We start from the raw sequence: 21,181 nt of genomic DNA on the forward strand, positions 1-21,181 counted from the left end.
ATGTTACAGAGAGAGAGAATAGACAGGGAGTTTGTAGATGGGAACGACAAGCAGTGCAATCTAATTCACGAATGGTCACTCAACCGGAAACGTTAACTCTGATTTCTCTCCCCAGCTGCTGTTGAGCTTTTCCAGCAATTTCTGTTTTTGTTTCTGATTTCCAGCATCCGCAATTCTTTCGGCTTTTATCAGGGAGTTGGATCATTTCGGAGTTCATTCTGTTATGATCGTTCCCTTTTAGAAAGTGTTGGGTGTGTTTAATTGAGGCGTAAATCTGAAAAGTTGAAAAAGGGGCTGGAGGAGGTGATTCCAGCTGTCAGTGGGAACACGGTTGTCTCCAGTTCCACCCCAACTTCCACTCCATCTCTATTACTCCTTCATTCTCTCAATGGTCACCGTGGGGATCCTACTGACTATGGGAGGTTCACTGGGACACAGAATTCCAAAGATTCCTGAGAGAGAAGAATTTCTCCTCACCTCTGTCCTAAACAACCAGCCTCATATCCTGGTCCCGAGCCTATTTTGGACCCTCCTGTCAAGCCCTTGAAGAATTTTATACATTTTAAGGCCATCACCTTTCGTTGTTCTAAACTCCAATGAATACCAGTGTATTCTGTTCAACTCAGTCCGTGCTCACTGCAACACCAGGGCAAACCATTTGAAGTTTCTCCTTGCCAGAAAGAAAAAGATGTTTTGAAAGTAAGCAGCTTGCCCTGCGTCCCCGTACTGATCCCTGGGAGAGATCTCTTGTCAGATTTCACTCAGTCCCTTCCTGACAGTAACCGCGTCAGCGCTGCTGAGCTAATTGACAAACCTTGAAACATTCTCAAATGCCCTGAAAGTCCACTGTTGCCTGTCCAGTGTGACTCACTGAATTAGTTCTATTCAAGGCTGATTGTGTAAACCTCAGGTTTCGATGACCTGGGTTCAGAGTGAAAAATGCCCCTTCCTCACAGTCTGTTCGGCTCCGGAGTCCCTTCTGCAGGACTGTTTGAAACAATTAGCTTGAGAGTAGAGATAGGAATGGATGAATCACTCTCTCAGTCATTTAGTCCAGACTATGATTGCGATATTATATCAGATCAATTTATCACTCATTGCTTGTGGTTTTAACAGTGATCAAATGTTTAGAAAGAATGAATTTATAATCATTGAGAGAATAACACCCTCTATCACAGGTTACATTGAAATATATTCACTTCGTGTCTTAAGTCTCCAATTTGTACAGAGGATGGCAGCATCACTATAATGAATCAATAGTTTGTTTTGCTATATCTGTCCTGGAGGGCTTAAAGGGGACAATACAGAGGCATTTTTACTCTGTATCTAACCCCATGCTGTCCCTGTCCTGGGAGGACTTAATGGAGACAGTGTAGAGAAAGCTTTACTCTGTATCTAATCCTATTCTCTCCCTATTCTGGGTGTGTCTGTGAATTTTTCCCAAAGGTTAAAATCCTTCATGTTGTGAAGGACAACATTAAAAATTAACTTCTTAATCTCCTGTTTGAAAGATTCTACTGTCCTTCACATTATGTGCACAATGTGGGTTTGAATATTTAAACTGAACTCAGTTACTTCATGAAATGAAGTTGCTTCCTCTCACATGTGTAGCAGCCTCTGGGCGCTGTCTTCCTTTTTCAATTTGGACGAAGAAATCTGAAGTTGCCACAGTAAAATGAGCAGCTCTCTCAGTGGAAACCTTCCATTGTTTAATTACTCATCCCAAGCTTCATTTATTCCCGCAGTCTGATTTATAGAGTAAGTTACCTGCTCCTCGTCTGCTTCTTCCTCCCACCGAGACTATGAATTCTTTCGATCACAGCCACCTAACCTTCAGACTGATTCCTACAGAGGGCTGACTGTCTGAGGAACCGAGTGTGCTTCCTGGTTTTGCTCTGTGCTTAATTATGAAGAAGATTTCTGGCCCTCAGAATCCGTGGTTCAGTTTTTAACCAGGCCTGGTGTTTTCCAGAAGGTAGCTGTGGCTAAGTGAGCAAAATTCAAAAACAGATTTAAATCCCACCCTGAGCCAAACAATGACTTTTTTTTCAGAAAATGTGCTTTATTCATAAAATTTGTGGAAAGAAGAGTTACAAAATATTTTCAATTTGAATATTGCTGGATTTGCAATAAAACTCAACCTGTCCCCATGCAGCGTATTCCATTCAATACAACTGTAATATTTACAAAATTCATTCCTTATCAAGTAAACAGTCAGAGGGTAAAATTTTTCAAGTTGGAACTTGCAGAAAGTGCAGTAAGTGTCTTTTCTTCGTGTGAGGTGCCTCAGTACATTTGGAGTAGTCTTGATCACAATGTCCCTTCTTTAAAAAGTACACAGCCCAAGGGTTCTGCAGTTTCTAGCCCCTCACTGTGCCCCTTAATGATAGCACTTAACCACACTGCCTACCTCCATTGCAGCTGCTCCCAGGTTGAGGATGCCCCTGGGTTCTTGACATGGAGGGTGTGCCAGTCTGCAACACTGAAGCAGGGAGGACTGGAAGAGCAGCTAACTTTAGGTAGACCAAAAAGGGTCTAGCCCACCACAGAGAGCCCCCCAAGCAGGCAGGCAGGCACAGAGAGAGAGAGAAAGAGAGAGAGAGAGAGAGAGAGAGGGTGTGTGTGTGTGTCCAACCCAGGGCACAGCCCCTGGAGTACACTTTTTTTTATTTCAAAAATATACTTAATTCATAAAATACTTTGATGATCTGTACAACTGGACATGCCATACATATGTAAACATTCCATTTGTTTGCATACCGAAAACAGAGTAATCATTCCTATTTACAGGTCTGTACGATTACATTCCTAGCTGAGGCGTCAGCAGAGCCCAAATGACTGCGCGGGCCCCCTGTTCTTCTTTAGGCAGGCAGATGTTACACGGTGGTCTTTCCCCACCGCGCCTTGGCGGCAGCTGCCCCAAGCTTCAGCACGTCCCTCAACACGTAGTCCTGGACCTTGGAATGTGCCAGTCTGCAACACTCAGTCGGGGTCAACTCCTTCAGCTGGAAGATCAGCAGGTTTCGGACGGCCCAGAGAGTGTCCTCACCGAGTTGATGATCCTCCAGGCACAGTTGATGTTCGTCTCGGTGTGCGTCCCAGGGAACAGGCCGTAGAGCACGGAGTCCCGCGTCATGGCGCTGCTCGGGACGAACCTCGACAAACATCACTGCATTCCTCTCCAGACTTCTTCGGCATAGGCACATTCCAGAAGGAGGTGTGTGACAGTCTCGTCCCCCCTGCAGCCGCTTCGAGGGCAGCGTGCGGTGCGGCTGAGAGTCCGGGCGTGCATAAAGGATCTCACAGGAAGAGCCCTTCTCACCACCAGCCAAGCCATGTCTTGGTGCTTGTTGGAAAGTTCTGGTGATGAGGCATTCTGCCAAATGGCTTTGACAGTCTGCTCAGGGAACCGCTCGATAGGATCCGCCCTCTCCTTTTCCCGAAGGGTCTCAAGGACACTACGTGCTGACCACTTCCTGATGGACTTGTGGTCAAAGGTGTTTTTCTTCATAAACTTCTCCACGAAGGACAGGTGATACCGAACGGTCCAACTACTCGGAGCGTTCCGCGGCAGCGAGGCCAGGCCCATCCTTCGCAACACCGGGGACAGGTAGAACCTCAGTACATAGTGACACTTGGTGTTTGTGTACCGGGGATCCACGCACAGCTTGATGCAGCCACACACAAAGGTGGCCATCAGAGTGAGGGTGGCATTGCGTGTATTTTTTCCCCCGTTGCCCAGATCTTTGTACAGCGAGTCCCTTCAGACCCGGTCCATCTTTGACCTCCATATAAACTGGAAGATGGCCCAGGTGATTGCAGCGGCACAGGTTCTGGGAATAGGCTGGACCTGTGCCACGTATAATAGCAATGGCAGTGCCTCACACCTGATGACCTGGTTTTTTCCCGCGATGGAGAGCGACCGTAGCTTCCATCTGCCCAGTTTCTGCCTCACTTTACTGATACGCTCCTCCCAAGACTTGGCACACGCCCCAGCCCCCCCCCGAACCAAATAGCCCCTGGAGTACACAGTCCCACACATTGAGATGCTCAGGACAAATCTGAACAGAAACCACATCCATGCTCTCCAGCCCTTCCTTACAAAGGCACATCTCACTGCAGCTGACCAGTCTCCCACACAGTACTGAGGGGTCACTGCACTGCTAGAGCTGCTTATCTTTTGTAGAAGATCCCCCATTACATGTAAAGATCTGACAGCAATCTTTTAAAAAGCATATTCCACATTAAAAAGCATCAAGAGCATATGCTTGATTGAAGCATATAAGATCCTGAGTGGACTTGATTGGGTGGATGTGTAAAAGATGTTCTTCTTGTGGGAAAATCTAGAATGCGGGGTCACTGTTCGATTTGACTAACTATTGTCACATGTGTGTAAGTACAGTGGAAAAATTGCTTTGTCTGCAGTACAAGCAGACCATACAAAGATCATATAGGGTGATAGAACAGAGCAAGGAATTCAATGTTACAGATGCAGAGAAGGTGCAAAAAAAAGGTACAAGATCAACATTAGGTTTGAAATTTGACGTTCATTCAGCAATCTAATACCAGTGGGGAAGAAGCTGTTCTTGAATCTGTTGGTACGTGTGTTTAAGCTTTTGTGTCTTCTGCCTGATGACAGAGGTTGGTAGAGATTATAACTGCGGTGGGAGGGGTCTTTGATGTTGACTGCCTTCCCGAGGCAGCAAGGAATATAGATGGTGGCAATGGATGAAAAGTTGGTTTCTATAATCACCTGGGCTGTATTCACAACACTCTATTTTTCTTACAGTCCTGGGCAGAGAAGTTCCCTTACCAAGACAAGATGCATCCAGATAGAAACCAAAACAACTGTGGATGCTGTAAATCAGAAACAATCTCAGAGGTTGCCAGGAAAGCTCAGCAGGTCGGGCAGCATCTGTGAATAGAAATCAAGGTTAACGTTTTGAGTCTGGTGACCCTTCAGAATGCTGAGCAAGGGTCACCGGCCCTGAAATGTTACCCTTGATTTCTCTTCACAGATGCTGCCAGACCTGCTGAGCCTTTCCAGTAACTTCTGTAATTGTTTCTGATGCATCCAGAGATACTGATACATCATAGAAAGCATTCTATGTGGGTGAAAGTCTAAAGTTGTTTAAAAATCATGGCACCCATTTAATATAGGTCTCTAACTCTCACCTCCAAATGCAACCCCCTCCCCCTACCCCCCCTCCCCCCCCACCAATCCCCACCTTCCCAGTTCTCTAACTCTCCCTCTGTTTCTCATTCATTCAGATTCAAGGGACTGTGGGATATCAGTTCCAAAACTGGGCCAACACCTACAGCTGCAAGCCAGAGTTCTACTTTGAACCAGCCTCCGTGGAGGAAGTCCGACAGGTGAGGAACAGAATCCACTCACACATTCAGCCCCCACTCCAGCTCATCGCCTGCTGTCCTCCAGATACATCATGATGGGCCAGGGAGTTCTTTAACCAAAAGCCAACCCACATTCTGCAAGGCTGCAGTGAGAGGATGCAGAACTGTCACTATTAGCTCATGGATACACAACTAAGAACAGTGAGTCATTAGAGATAGGGTTCCGAGTTTGTTTAACACCTGTCACGTTCTCAGAATGTTTCAAAGTACTTCACAATCCAGGAGAACAGAAGATACTGAATACAGTATACACACTGAGGAAATGAGAGGTGCAGGATTTTCACACTGGAACACAGCAAGATGCAGGAGATATGCACGGGAGAACAGAGATATAAAGGATAGCTTGGAAAATTAGGGTTATGATTCCAGCTGAAGTTACTGTTGGACAAGTCAGATCTAAAATTAAATCTAGATTGATAGATTTTTTTTATAATTTAGCATTGTGATCTTTTATTAAAACACGAACTAAGATTATGGTTTTGGTTTTAATAATAAAACAGGGGTTTGTTACACAAAAAGAACCAAAAACAAAATAAACCAAATGAAGCTATCTTAAAAAAGAATTGGAACTTCAAAGCATACAACAAAACAAAATCTTATCTATTTCCAAATTCATCACATTCTCATTAATCAAAATCCAGAGGAACTTTCACTGTTCGATCTATGGGTTTAATTTCACTGCTGCTCAGTTCCTGTCATGAACTGTAACTCTTTTTTTTTAACCTTGAATCATCACAGAACCAACAGCCTTAGACATTCTTAGTTTATTTAGTAATTTGCAGATGACTACCCAACCAATCCTGGATTGGAAGATACACAAACTACACACTTTCACTGAGGTAACTTATTCCCTTAACTGCTTTGAATAATCTCCTTTTTCTCAGAGATTATATTTGTGACTGACTCCAGTCATATTGTCTTCAAATTGTCCAAAAAGCTTTCAAACCTCTGAGTTTTTTGAAAAGCAATCTTTGAAGATTCTAAAACCAAAAGCAAGATAATGTCTTTCAATGTTTTCTCTCTCCTGTTATAAACTTCCATGACATAACCAAACTTCCATGAACACACCAGGAGTTGCATACTGGTTTCAAACCAAAGTTCCAGAAAAATTAACCTTTTCACAAAAATAGATCAACACCCATATGCCACTAGTTTAAAATCCAAATGCTAAAAAACGGCAGTAAGTTTCTCAAATTGGCTGAAAGCAGATACTCTCAGATTTGTTATTAAATGTTCCTCATTCTGTAGGTTCTAGAGCTTGCCAAACAGCGCAATAAGCGAGTGAAGATCGTGGGCTGTGGACATTCACCCTCTGACATTGCGTGTACTGATGATTACCTCATCAGGCTCAACAAGCTTAACCGGCTTCTCCAGGTAACATTCACGCTACATGTTTGAAACAAAATCCATTGCTTTCCCCAGCTGGCTTGCCCCAGGAGAGTTTCTCCCAGTGTCCATTCAGGTTAGAAAGCTCTGATGAATTCAATGTGATTGAGGAGGAACTCTGCTGGGAACTAACTCACACCTCAATGTTACATAGTCCAAACATGGAACCTCATTGTGCCAGCTAAAAGCATCAAACATGACCACTATTGTCCATTTGACACTTGGAGATTAGTCCACTGCTCTATCCTTCCAGTGAGGAAACAGGCACTGGAGAAGGTGAAATTAGATTCAGTACAATAGATACAGACATCAAAAATGCGTAGTTACAATGGAAGTAGATTAGAAAGCTACGAGATGTGTTAGAGATCTTTAGGGTTATGGAAGAGTTCAATTAGATAGACATGGAGAAGAGGTTACCATTTTATTTTACTTGCTATTCCTTGGGATGTGGGAATCACTGGCAAGACCAGGATTTACCGTCCACCCATAATTGCCCCTGCACTGAGTGAATTTCTTGGTCATGGAAAGGGCAGTGAAGAGTCAATCTTTCTGCCCCTTGCAGAACAAATATCTTTTAATCTTTGCCTTAAAAAGATTCAAGGACCCCTGTTTACAAACCAAGTTCCAAAGACGCATGACCGTCCGAGAGAAGAAATTTCACCCCCTCTTTGTCTTAAATATTTTAAAACAGTGACCTCTGGTTCTAGAATGTTCTTTCTATATTCTTCTTCCACAGGTGGATACAAAGAAAAAGCAGGTGATGGTCGAGGCAGGGATGGTGTTGGCTGATTTGAATGAAGAATTAGCCAAGCTGGGATTGGCTCTGTCCAAGTGAGTGACTGAACCGGGGAGTTGTTTCCCACACAGAGGATCGCCCTGCCACTAAACCTCCCCACCCCCCCTTTCCTCCCCCGACCCCCGCCATCTCACAGCTGTACCTGCTGTCTCTGACTGGGAGGAGATTATAGCAGAGAGACTAAGAGCTTTGTGAAGGTAGAATTTAACTTGGGCATTTACTCTGAATCAGGTGAAAGGGAGGACTGCAGATGCTGGATATCAGAGTCAAGATCAGAGTGGTGTTTGAAATGCACAGCAGGTCAGGCAGCATCAGAGGAGCAAGAAAATCGACATTTCAGGCAGAAGCCCTTCATCTGGAATCACACTAGTCCCCAGCCTTAGAAAGGCCAGATACTGCCAGCCAAGGTGCCTGAATCCTGTCCTTGCAATTCATGTCTGAACAATGAGGAAAGATCGGATAAGCTGGGGCTGGGTTCCTTGGAGCAGTAAAGCTTGTGAGGGTAACTGTTAGTGGTTTGTAAGATTGAGAGACATGGAGAGGGTGGATAGAAGGCACTTTTTTTTAACCAGTAGTGGTGTCAGTAACCAGAGGGTAGAGATCGTAAGTTAGAGGCGGAAGGCTAAGATAAGAATTGAGTAAAAATTTTTCACCCAGAGGGCGGTGGGAACTCATTATCTGAAAGAAAAGGTTGAGTTAGAAACTCTTGCAATAGTTTAGCAGTATTTAGATATTCACTTGTTCTCCAAGGCTATCGGACAGAGAGCTGGAAAATGAGATTTGTGCTGACAAATGTAGACACAATAGGCCAAATGGCTTCCTGCTGCATTTTTTAAAATTTCAAAATATAAGTTAATCAAAGATATCTTTGTGCATATATAGACATAGTCACAAATGCAGTTTAGTTATGTTCAGTAGCTTATCACGGAAACCAACATTGGAGTTTGACAGTATGCCAGAAACCAAAGGCATCTCTTACTTGAATCAGACCATATTTTACATGCATTTGAGACACTGGGAAGGTAAACAGCCCCTCCATGTACTTTCAGCAGGAAGATCTCAGACAGTAGTGTTTCCCCACTGCCTCCCTCAACACGTAATCCTGGACCATGGGATGTGCCAGTCAGCAAATTCTGTAAAAATGGATAAATCAATACATCAGTTCAAGCCTTTTAGTTCCAAGTCTCACTCGGTTCTGCAGCCTTCCCAAGGTCAACGTTTCCTTCCTGAGTGGTGGTGCCCAGAGTTCCCCTGGCTGGGTGAGTGGAGAGAGATTTAGCCACAAATTTGTTGAATGTCAAAATTTCATCTGTCCATTCCAGCTCCCTTCACATAAAGGCCAACATCCCAGTAATGTGTTTGCTAACCTCTTTTTCACACCCTCTAGTATGTAATAAGTTTGGGTGACGCGGTGGGCTCAGTGGTTAGCGCTGCTATCTTTCACTTCAGGAACCTGGGTTCAATTTCATTTTCAGGCGACTGTGCAAACTCTCCACACACATTCTCCCTGTGTTGGCGTGGATTTCCTCCGGGTGCTCTGGCTTCCTTCCACACTCCAAAAACATGCAGATTAGGTGGATTGGCTATGCGAAATTGCCTTGTAGTGTCCAGGGATGTGCAGGCTAGGTAGATTAGCCATGGGAAATACTGGGTTGCAGGTGTGAGGTGGTTCTGGGTGGGATGCTCTTCAGAGGGTTGGTGTAGACCTGATGGGCTAAACTGCCTGCTCCCACACTGTAAGGATCCTATAACCTGTGTACACTTTGAGCTTGCTGCTACCCCACAGCTTGTGGTCAGCAAGGACTGCAATTTGGTTCTCACTCAGATCCAAAGCAGAGGACCATGCACCTTATTGTAGTCAAGTTGCTGAAGTCTGGCACGACTCTGTCTCAATTTTTGTCTTCAATCTCTGACCTGCAATTACTAATTTTTATAAATATTCGTATATATATATATATATATATATATATATATCTCAGTATGCCTTCATCAAAGTCATTGCTAACTCCAGTGAGAGTTGCTTGTTCATTTGTAAGGTGTAAGTTTAATAACTGGATCTGAGAGAGTGTCAAACTTGGACTCACATTTCTAACTATCAGAATGAATCATCCACATGGAGTGTGGGGAGGAGGGGTAGGTGGGAGTGAACGTTTAGACCCCCATTCCAGAGGTGAGAGGTCTGTGTGCAAACAACTGTGTCATCTAGCTTCAACGTTACACATTACCGTGATTAGTAACGTATAAAATGCTTGTAGATCTGTTATACCGAGATCTTGCTGACTGATTGATTGACTGACTACAACAGGAATGTATGGTTCAGTGAATTTGAGCAATGTGCGTTGTACACTGATCTGAATGATTAAAACCCAGTTTAACATGCCTCAATGACAGCCCCGGTGAAAAATTGCAAATTAATTATCACAGCCAGCAACAAAATGCTTCCATCAGCAGCAAACAATGTATCACAGCATCAAATAATGGTTAATATTTTATCCTCAGCTTGCTGCATGAGCTGAACAACATCATGAGTTATTTAACAACAAGCTTTGGCAAATTTCCTTTTGGCAAAACAAATCGCCTTACAACCGAGTGCTGCTTTTCTCAGGAGTTTGTGAAGGGGGTGGGAGTCTGTGATTTACTCTGAGGTTATGTTGGTAATATTTCAGTGGACTCCCTGACTATACATGCTGCGCTTTGTTGGGAGATCTGTGATTGCCATTCATTGTACACTGGGACTGTACTATCCCCATATTCTGTCAAAGCCCCGTGTTAACAGCCAGGGATTGTATCTGATTGGTAGGTCTTTTTGATTATGTGAAGAAAGGGCAATAAGGCAGGGTCCTCCTGCAAAATCAGTTTAAACCAAGTATATTGCACTCTGTGCTACCTGCACTCCCAACACCAATAGACAATCTGGCACTGGGTGTCCTTAACAGGAGCCTGAGAGTTCAGACAGCATTCCCCACCTTAACATGCAGAAATCTTGGATCAACATTCAATACTGGGGGCAACTGCCAACCAACCTGATTACCCGTCCCCATCACTTGCCCAAAGTCTCTGTGCCAAGCCAATCAATCCCACTGCCCATTGCCACTAGTCTCCTCCAGAACTCTCCTTCCACCCTCACCACTTGAAGCCTATCAGATGCTACCTCTGGTCTGTGTGCCCAACACCTACCCCACCCCCAAGGAAGGGGTAAACCAGGTTAATAGACCCTGCCCCAACAGAGCGGGAGCAGGAAGCATACCATGAATTTGGGTCCAATCACTCACTCCCTCTCCTGGGCACTGGGGCATCACAACAAAAAATCCAGATGCCAACCTTCCAAGAGAGTCAAAGGTTATTCCACCAGGGAGATGTGTGATCAATAGCTGGGTGGTGGATATGTAGGCGGGGTGCAGGGTTGGGGGGAAGTGGGTTCACTTTCATTTCAATCTCTTGTCCCTCACTCTGAGGGACAAGAGGCACAAAGTCATGTGACATCTCCAGAAATCTATCCAATTAGATTTGACCACAGGCTGGGAGACCGAGATGGCTGAGTGAGGGTGAAAAAGGTTTTAAAGCTTCCATCCCCATGAGGATTTTATGTGTGACAGTTTCATTGCTGTCAGAGAAATCTCGCAGTTTGAACTCTCTCCCCGCCGAAGGTGAGACTCGCAGCCACCCCCGCCCCACCCAGATGACAGGGTCAAACAGACGCTGACAGCATCGTTTCCCATAATGAACAGAATCAGCCCTGAGCCTCAATGGGAGGGAGGTGCACTCTCTTGCCTGGTTGCAGAGTGAGCGATTCATGGAACACAGATGGTCACTGTCTAAGGGTACAGGGTGTGCCATTTGGACTGAGATGAGGAGAAATGTCTTCACCCAGAGAGGGGGGAGCCTGTGGAACTCTCCGCTGCAGGAAAATGATTGAGGCTGAAACACTGAGAGTTTTCAGGAAGGAGTTAGTTAGTGTCCCTGGGACTGAAGGGATCAGAAAGTGTCGGGAGAAAGCAGGAACAAGGTCTGAGTTGGATGATCAGCCATGATCATATCGAATGGTATAGCAGACACAAAAGGCTGAATGGCCTCCTACTGCTATTTCCTGCAATAGCTGGCCCTGAGAGTAAGCTGAGGGAGGTCAGTCAGGTTCTCGCTTGATGACAGTGTCCAAATGCGCACACATGACTTTATTTTGTAATGCCTCCCACAGTAGAATAGCCAAATGGATTTATCCTGACTAAAGATATTGCAGTAAGATACTGAGCAGAACCCCTGCCTTTATCTTGTGGAATAATTTCTGGAGGGTGAGGGCAGGAGAACAGGTCGTGTGAGAGATGAAGAAGGAAGTAAGAGATGTCAGTGTCTGATAGCGAAGGTGCAAGAGTCTCAATGATAGCTTACTCAGTTAGCTCACTAACTGCAGTGCCTGTGCTCAATCCATTTAAATGCCCAGCTAATAAAACAACACAAAGGGCTTCAATATCATCTGATCCGAGAAGTAATAGGTTTCGATTGCTGCGTACTAATAGATTCAGAATAATCTCTGGACCCTGATTAATCTTGGTAACTGCACAATACATCATGTTTCCAGATAAATGCTGAGAGGATTACACCAACAGTAACTCAGCAGATTGAGCAGCAGTGGGGTTGGAGGGAAGTGGCTGGGAGTGGGATTGCGCTGAGTGTCTGAGACACGTTTGTATGATTTGACAATGCGTTGCTTAATGCCGCTTCATTCTGCGTAAAGAAACAATATGTGATCCTCTGGATGATCTGACTTTTCACTAGACTTAGGAGCTGTTTAAAAATTCCACATTCTAGAAATCCTGACCTCATTCTGGGGCTTCTCATTTTCTGCAGTGCGTCTTCAAGACGCAGATGTGTTCATGTCAGACACCCTCACCTAGAACCCCCAACCTGACTGTGTCCATTGCAGAGATCGGCAGAGGCCTATTCCCTTGTAATCATGCTGCGTCAGGCCAGGCTTTTAAGGAGTTAAGGATCGTGGAACCTCAGAAATGTCATTTACTTTAGTCTGCATGAGGCAATCTTTTGTAGGATATTTTCAAGAGGTCCTTCTCATGACCCCAAATCCCCATACCAGATTGTGCCCTTCACCCACCCTCATGTCCCTACACTTTCATGTTTGTTTATATTCTTTCCATGCCCATTTGTCTGTTATATACTGTATCACACAATCAACATCATACTCTTAAAAACATATGCAAACAAAAACTGAATGAGCAGTTATTCATTTTTAAAAAATTCTTTTTACAGCAGCCTAATAAAAGTAGCAATCATTCCAGATGCCTACAACTATCAATAGCTGAAATTGCAAGCACCTGAAACATCTAAATAAATTGTACAAATGAACATTGTGAAACTGGCAGCAGACAGTTCTAGCTGTCAATCCAGCAAGGGTCAGGTGTTTCAACACAGTAATGGACCCCTGAGCTCTCAACAATGAAACATTCTAGTTTTATTAACATAGGCTTTTAAACAGACCATTGCCATATTGTCTGAAAGTTTTCCCAGGTTAGTCAGCCTGATTGCTGAAGTGAACTTGCCCGGCCCCCACCCCCGCCAGGGTTTCCTGCAGCTCCTCCCAAGGTGGCCAGGCCGAGCCAGGTATTTTCCTGCTTCCTACCAGGTGCCTTGAGAATGAAAACACTGGCTCGTGTGCATTGTACTCTTCCATGGGATACGAGCATCTCTCAAAGCCAGCGTTTTCTTTTTGCTTATTCCTAAAGAACATCGACGAATCCACTGAACCTTTACAACAACTGATGATGAATTTCATGAATTACATTGAGCTGATGCGGTTGGATTTGAACCCATTAAGCTGAGTCTTTGGAATACAAGTCCACTAGCATTACTATGACACCCCTGTCTCTCCTAGTGGGGCAGTTGGTGTGTACGGTGAGTGTCTGAGAATGTACTTCGTAAACGGAAGAGACTTAATCAAAGTTTACAAACTATTGAGAAGCTTGGGCGGGGTGGATTGGGGAGATCTGTTTTCCCCCAGTGTACAGGCCAGTTAGTAAGGGTACAGGTGATTGGTGGAGGGGTTAAAGGGGACATGAGGAAAACTCTTTCTCACTCACTGGGCAGTGGGTACCTAGAATTCATTGTCAAGTTTTGGATGCCCAAGTGGAAATCTTTCTTTTGTCTGAAAGGAGATTAGATCTGTACCAGAAATGGTATAACCTGCAAAGGTACAGAGCAGATACTAGAAAGTGAAATTGGAATGTACAGGACGATTGAGTCGGTTTCCACCGTTTCAGTTACCCGTGGTTTACTGCGGCCCAAACATATTACATAGAACGTTCCAGAACCAGAGACTGGGGCTGCTGGGGAGGTAAATTTTCCATTCTGATGAATGGGTTCGCTACTATCTGAGGTTTCAGGCTTCCATGGTAGTTCTGGGAATGTATCCCCCGCGGGTATGAGGGGATTATGGTATTGTTCATTTATTCAGCTGGCCAGACATGATGGGCTGAATGGGCTCTTTCTCTACTATAATGTTTCTATAGCTTTATGGGAAGTGTGAATGTAAGTGCATTTGTGTGAGTTTGAGTGAATGTATGTGTGTGTGATTGCATGTAAGTAAGTGTACACGTATGCATGTGTGTAGTGTGTGCACGCACATGCCTCCAGCACTGTAAACTGACCCAGACAAACTGTTCAAGAGGAGATAGAATAAGACCATTAACCCACTGAAGCTGCTCAGTCTGATCATTGCTGAAGTGATCCCCAACTCTATTGACCTATCTTTGTGGGAATCGCTGAATATTTTTACCTAATAAATAAATCCATTGCTCTCAGTCTGGAAATCTCCAGAATCTACAATGTCTTTGTAAGAGAGTCCTCGGTTTTCATTTCCTGCTGTGTGATGAAGTGTTTCCTAATTTTCAATCCTGGACTGCCTCTGATTGCAAGATGGATTCCCCCTTGTTCTTGATTTTTCCCAGCAGAGGAAACAATTGTAACATTTTAAATAAAAGTACATTTAAAAATTTAAAAACAGAAATTGCTGGAGAAATTCAGCAGGTCTGACGGCATCTGTGGAAAGAGAGAGAGAGAAACAGTTAACCTTTAGAGCTTCAAAGAAGAGTTATATCATATTCGAAACGTTAACTGTGTTTCTGTCTCGGCAGACACTGCCGGAGTTGCTGAGTATCTGCAGCACTTCCTGATTTTATTTTCGTGTGTTAATCCTCTTTGAATCCTTCCTAACCCTAGGCCTATTGCAAGATCAAAGCAACATAAGGCTCGGCTCTGACCTGCAGTGACCTCTTGCTATAATTAGATCTAATGTTATCTAATCAGATTGTGGTCACACTAATGATGTATCTTGCTCTTACAGTATCGGTGCTGTGTCTGATGTAACTGTTGGTGGCGTGATTGGAACTGGCACCCACAATACTGGCATTCAGCATGGCATTCTGGCTACACAGGTACTAGCTTCTTTCAAACAATCAGATTGCTTTTTAACATGAAGTTTGTTGTTAAATTGTAACAATCAGACCAGGGTGTGCCTCATGTGGCTGTCAGTTCAGACAGAAAGCAATTTACTCTCGGTTCTGTCTGCTTTAGAATTGACTCAAATAAATTTAGAAAAACCCACAAACAGTAAGTCTGCGTGGAGAGAAACAGTTAATCTTTCAGCTCAAAGAGCTTTCATCAGAACCGGTTTGTGGAACTGGTTCAATACAGTATTGATTCATTCAATGTAATTCAGATTGCCTCCAGCAAATGACACTTTGGGATGCAGCCTGGTTTAATTGAAGACTCAGCATGTGGTGAGGGTAGTTTTTCTCATTCATTCAGGGATGTGGGTGTCACCAACTGGGTCAGCATTTATTGCCCATCCTGAAATGCTAACAGTGAGCCGCATTGCTGTGGGTGTGAGGTCACCTGTAGGCCAGACAAGGTAAAATGGTAGATTTCCTTCTCTAAAGGGGATTAGTCAAGTCAATTGGATTTTACAACAATAGACAATGGGTACCTCCTCATCACTAGACTATTTTTAATATATTTTATTGAAATTGAATATAAATTTCATCAAATGCCATGGTGGGATTCAAACCCACCTTCCCAGAACATTAGCCTGGCATTCTACATTACTGATCCAGTTACAATATCCCAACACAACCACCTCCCTTAATTTGGGAGAAACATGATTCCAGATACTCTCAATGACTGGGATTTTCCTCACCTTATTGACGTACCTTTTGTTTATTTGTTCAAGGGATATGGGCATCTCTGGGTAAGGTCAGCCATTATTGCCCATCCCTAATTGGCCTTAAGATTGTGTTGGGCCGAGCTCTTGATATCTGAACAAGCAGACAGACCTTTTCAGAGGGCAGTTAAGAGTTAAATACATTGATGTGGGTCTGGACTCACATCTAGACCAGGCCAGGTAAGGACAGATTTCCTTTCCTGAAGGTCTCAGTGATCCAGGGAGCTGTTTTTAATTTGACAATGCGGTTTTTACATGCTCAAATTACTAAGATGAGTATTTTTATAAACAAATTTACAGATATATTGAATGAACTGAATCTCCACGGCTGATGTAGTAGGATTTGAACTGCTGTCTCCAGATTTTAGTCCAGTAAGACAACCATGATGCAATGCTCAAGATCAATCGCTATGATTGGGTAATAACTCTGGTTTAATTGCATCATGTGTTAAACAGAATAGTTCGTGGTGAATTTGAAAGGAGTTGACTTTCTACCACTGAACAACTCTGACACTGTAATTCTGACTCAAGAGCAAATGCTCGTTGATGCAGAGATCCTCTTGGTGCTCCTGTCCTTGAACACCAGGATGTCAGCAATGCTTAGCTTCATAACACAAGTCCCATTTGCTCAGATATTTACACCTCAATCTTTAAACTCTTCCAATTTTTGTATCAATTGTAACACCTTCACAATTTTGTAACCAACAGCTAAAGAGCTTGCTAACTTAGCTCTGCTTCTTTCAGGTCGTGGCAATAACGTTGTTGACAGCAGCAGGGGATATGCTCGAATGTTCTGACACCGTAAACCATGAGATATTCCAGGCAGTCCGTCTGCATCTCGGTGCCCTGGGAGTGGTGTTAAATGTTACCATCCAGTGTGTGCCAGCCTTTAGAATTCATCTCCAACAATTCCCAAAAACCCTCACAGAGGTACATTAGTTTTCAGTATCATTGGGAGGGAGTTGTGAGTGTATGTAGGTGATTAGGCTTGTGTTGTTTGGTAATATTAATGTCAAACTCCCAACATTGGGCCTCACAAAGTCATGGAACTGCTGCAGCATGGAAGTGAGCATTCGGTCCGTTGTATCTGCACTGGATTTCCAAATGATTAATTCCTGTTGTGTATTTTGCTGCCTTCTCTTGGGTAACCCTGCTCATTGTTCTTTTTCAAATAACCTATAATTCCCTTTATAATGCCTCAATTGAACCTGCCTCAGGCACTGCATTCCAGATGGAACTACTTGCTGCTTGATAATCTTTTGCCACATCTCACTTTTTTGCTTCTTTTACTAATTCTTTTAAATCTATGCCCAAAATCCCAAATCCTTTCACAAGTGGGAACTTTTATCCTTCACTCATGGGATATGGATATCACTATCTGGGCCGACATTTGTTGCTCGTCCCTACTTTTCCTTAAGAAGATGGTGGTGAGCTGCCTTCTTGAACCGCTGCAGTCTATTTTCTGCCTACTTACTTGGTTCTGGCCACTCGTGATTTGGAATATCTCTATCAGATCTCCTCTCAACTTTCACTTCTAAACAAAATAGTCCAACCCCATCAAACTTTCTTCAGAACTGTCATTCCTCATTCATGAAAACATAAAGACATGGGTGTACCTTTAAGAGAGTGAAGGACTTGGCAAGAGCACAGAGTGCTGGAGAATTTATAAAGTAACATTTTGATTAAGAACAAACAGCACTTGCCGAGTTGCTATGAGATAAAAACACAATACTAATTCAGCCAATCAGTTTAAGTTATACCCCGTAAAATATCAAACTCCAATCGAATTTGAATTGAGTACATTGACAATCTTAAAAGCCAATGACACAATTTGATGCTTTGGGGGGGGGTGTGTAAGATTGGGGAAAGTTGAACAGTTGGGAGGAGAACTGCCAAGCCCAGCATGTAAACAGACTGCTTGAAAAAATAGCTCTCTTAAAAAGTACCTTTTCGATCAGTAACCTGTGACCCAGCAATTCCTAGGAAAAAGAAAATAAGACACAGGAAGATCCAAATAGAAGAAGGCAAGTTACCTGGTTTTGAGAAAAAAAGGGTGGTTTTGGAAATCTTGTTTGGGAGTTTTATCGGACTAGTATTATAGAAGGGAAGGTAATAGGTTAGAGTAAGGAATGGTAAATAGTTGTGAGTTAATTATTCTGTTACACTTTAAGAAATAAAGTTGTTAGTTTTTACTTTAAATACTTCTTGGCCACTTGAATTCTTACAGGTTACTGCATGGGAAAAATCTTTCCGTGTTGCTGGGTTTAAATTAAGCAGGAGGGTTTACCCCGTGTCATAACAGTTTGAGGGCTCTCTGTAACAAAATTATAACTCTTTATAACATAACATTCTCAAACATGTCTTCTGTAGGCTCCCCAATGCTTTCCCATCTTTCTGAAAGTGGGCCACCCAGAACCACACACAGTGCTTCAGTGTCTTATACAAGCTCTCATACTCAAAGCCCTTATTAAAATAATGAGAATATTATGTTTTATTAACTGCTCTCTCCTCCTGCCTGTCACCTTTCATGGCTTATGCACATATACCCCCAGATCTCTCTGCTCCTCCACCCTCTGTTCTGTCTGTGTTCTTCCCACCAAATGTACCACCTCACATTTCTTCACATTGAACTTTGCCTGTCACCTATTCCCAATTCACTAATTTGTCAATGTCCTTTTCAGATTCTAAACTGTCCTCCTCACAATTTAAAAAACTTCCAGATTTCATATCCATCTGTAAGATATGAAACAGTTCCCTGAGAAACAAGGCCCAGATTCTTAATATGTATCCAAAAGCGTAAGGGTCCCATTACCCCACCACAAACCATCCTCCTGTTTTAAAAAAGCGTTCCATTAACCATTACTCCCTGTTTCTAATCACTCAGCCAATTCTGTGCCAATGTTACCACTGTCCCTTTCATTCCATGAGTTCTAACTTTGCTCACAAGTCTGTTGTGTTGATGTCGAGGTGCAGGTGTCGGACTGGATTGGACAAGGTCAGAAGTCACACAACACCAGGTTATAATCTAATAGGTTAATTTGAAATCAAAAGTCCGAAACTTAGGGACATACTCACAGAGAGGTACAGCATGGAAACAGACCCTTCGGTACAACCCATCCATGCCGACCAGATATCCCAACCCAATCTAGTCCCACCTGCCAGCACCCGGCCCATATCCCTCCAAACCCTTCCTATTCATATACCCATCCAAATGCCTTTAAATGTTGCAATTGTACCAGCCTCCACCACTTCCTCTGGCAACTCATTCCATACACATACCACCCTCTGAGTGAAAAAGTTGCCTCTTAGGTCTCTTTTATATGTTTCCCACTCATCGTAAACCTGTGCCCTCTAGTTCTGGACTCCTACTGCCACCCACCTACACACCCGCTCCCCCCTGCCCCCACCCTGCAAAAAAAGACTTTGCCTATTTATCCTATCCATGCCCCTCATGATTTTGTAAACCTCTATAAGGTCACCCCTCAGCTGGTGACACTCCATGGAAAACAGCCCCAGCCTATTCAACCTCTTCCCTATAGTTCAACTCCTCCAACCGTGGCAACATCCTTGTAAATCTTTTCTGAACCCTTTCAAGTTTCACAACTTCTTTCCAATAGGAAGGAGATCAGAATTGCACACAATATTCCAAAAGTGGCCTAACCAATATCCTGTACAGCCATAACATGACCTCCCAATTCCTGTACTCAATACTCTGACCAATAAAGGAAAGCATACCAAATGCCGCCTTCCCTATCCTATCTACCTGCGACTCCACTTTCAAGGAGCTATGAACCTGCACTCCAAGGTCTCTTTGTTCTGCAAAGCCCCCTAGGACCTTACCATTAAGTGTAAAAGTCCTGCTAAGATTTACTTTCCTAAAATGCAGCACCTCACATCTATCTAGATTAAACTCCATCTGCCACTTCTCAAGATCCCATCTGATCAAGATCCCATTGTAATCTGAGGTAACCTTCTTTGCTGTCCACTATACCTCCAACAGCAAACTTATTATCTATACCTCTTATGCTCACATCCAAATAATTTATATAAATGATGAAAAGTAGTGGACCCAGCACCGGTCCTTGTGGCACTCCACTGGTCACAGGCCTCCAGTCTGAAAAACAACCCTCCACCACCATCGTTTGTCTTCTACCTTTGAACCAGTTTTGTATGCACATGACAAGTTCTCCCTGTATTCCATGAGCTCTATCCTTGCTCACCAGTCTCCCATGGGGAAATTTGTCGAACGCCTTACTGAAGTCCATATAAATCACATCTACCGCTCTGCCCTCCTCAATCCTCTTCAATACTGCTTCAAAAAACTCAATCAAGTTTGTGAGACATAATTTCCCACGCACAAAGCCATGTTGACTATCCCTTATCAGTTCTTGTCTTTCCAAATACATGTACATACTGTCCCTCAGGAGTCCTTCCAACAAATTTCCACCACCGCATCAAGCTCACTGGCCTATAGTTCCCTGGCTTGTCCTTACCACCCTTCTTAAACAGTGGCACCATGTTAGCCAACCTCCAGTCTTCCGGCACCTCACCTGTGACTATTGATGATCCAAATATCTCAGTAAGAGGCCCAGCAATCACATCCCTAGCTTCCCACAGAGTTCTAAGGTACACCTGATCAGGTCCTGGGGATTTATCCACTTTTAACCATTTCAAGACATCCAGCACTTCCTCCTCTGTAATCTGGACATTTTGCAACATGTCACCATCTATTTCCCGATATTCTATATCTTCCATGTCCTTTTCCACAGTAAATACTGATGCAAAATACTTGTTTAGTATCTGCACTATTTCCTGCGGCTCCACACAAAGGCCACCTTGCTGATCTTTGAAGGGCCCTATTCTCTCCCTAGTTACCCTTTTGTCCTTAATGTATTTGTAAAAACCCTTTGGACCCTCTTTAATTCTTTTTGCCAAAGCTATCTCATATCCCCTTTTTGCCCTTCTAATTTATCTCTTTAGTATACTCCTACTGTCTTTATTCTCTTCTAAGGATTCATTTAATCTACCCTGTCTATACCTGACATATGCTTCCTTCTTTTTCTTAACCAAACCCTTAATTTCTTTAGTCATCCAGCATTCCCTATACCGACCAGCCTTCCCTTTCACCCTGACAGGAATATATACTTTCTCTGGATTCTTGTTATCTCATTTCTGAAGGCTTCCCATTTTCCAGCCTTCCCTTTACTTGCAAACATCTGCCCCCAATCAGCTTTTGAAAGTTCTTGCCTAATACCATCAAAATTAGCCTTCCTCCAATTTAGAACTTCAACTTTTAGATCTGATCTATCCTTTTCCATCACTATTTTAAAACGAATTGAATTATGGTCGCTGGCCCCAAA

The 21,181-nt window shown here is 43.5% G+C and overlaps 1 protein-coding gene across 2 annotated transcripts in view; it reads left to right on the forward strand.

Annotated features, from left to right (window-relative positions):
* LOC122552567 (L-gulonolactone oxidase) overlaps positions 1–21,181 on the forward strand; it is a 68,201-nt gene that overhangs the window by 26,951 nt on the left and 20,069 nt on the right. For both annotated transcript variants that reach the window (XM_043695267.1, XM_043695268.1), the window contains 5 exons: positions 5,272–5,373; positions 6,661–6,786; positions 7,535–7,629; positions 14,946–15,036; positions 16,566–16,751. In XM_043695267.1, coding sequence (XP_043551202.1) covers positions 5,272–5,373; positions 6,661–6,786; positions 7,535–7,629; positions 14,946–15,036; positions 16,566–16,751 — 600 coding nt within the window. The remainder of the gene's footprint in view (positions 1–5,271; positions 5,374–6,660; positions 6,787–7,534; positions 7,630–14,945; positions 15,037–16,565; positions 16,752–21,181) is intronic.

This window comes from Chiloscyllium plagiosum, chromosome 9, assembly GCF_004010195.1.
Source record: "Chiloscyllium plagiosum isolate BGI_BamShark_2017 chromosome 9, ASM401019v2, whole genome shotgun sequence".
Taxonomy (NCBI): Eukaryota; Metazoa; Chordata; class Chondrichthyes; order Orectolobiformes; family Hemiscylliidae; genus Chiloscyllium; species Chiloscyllium plagiosum.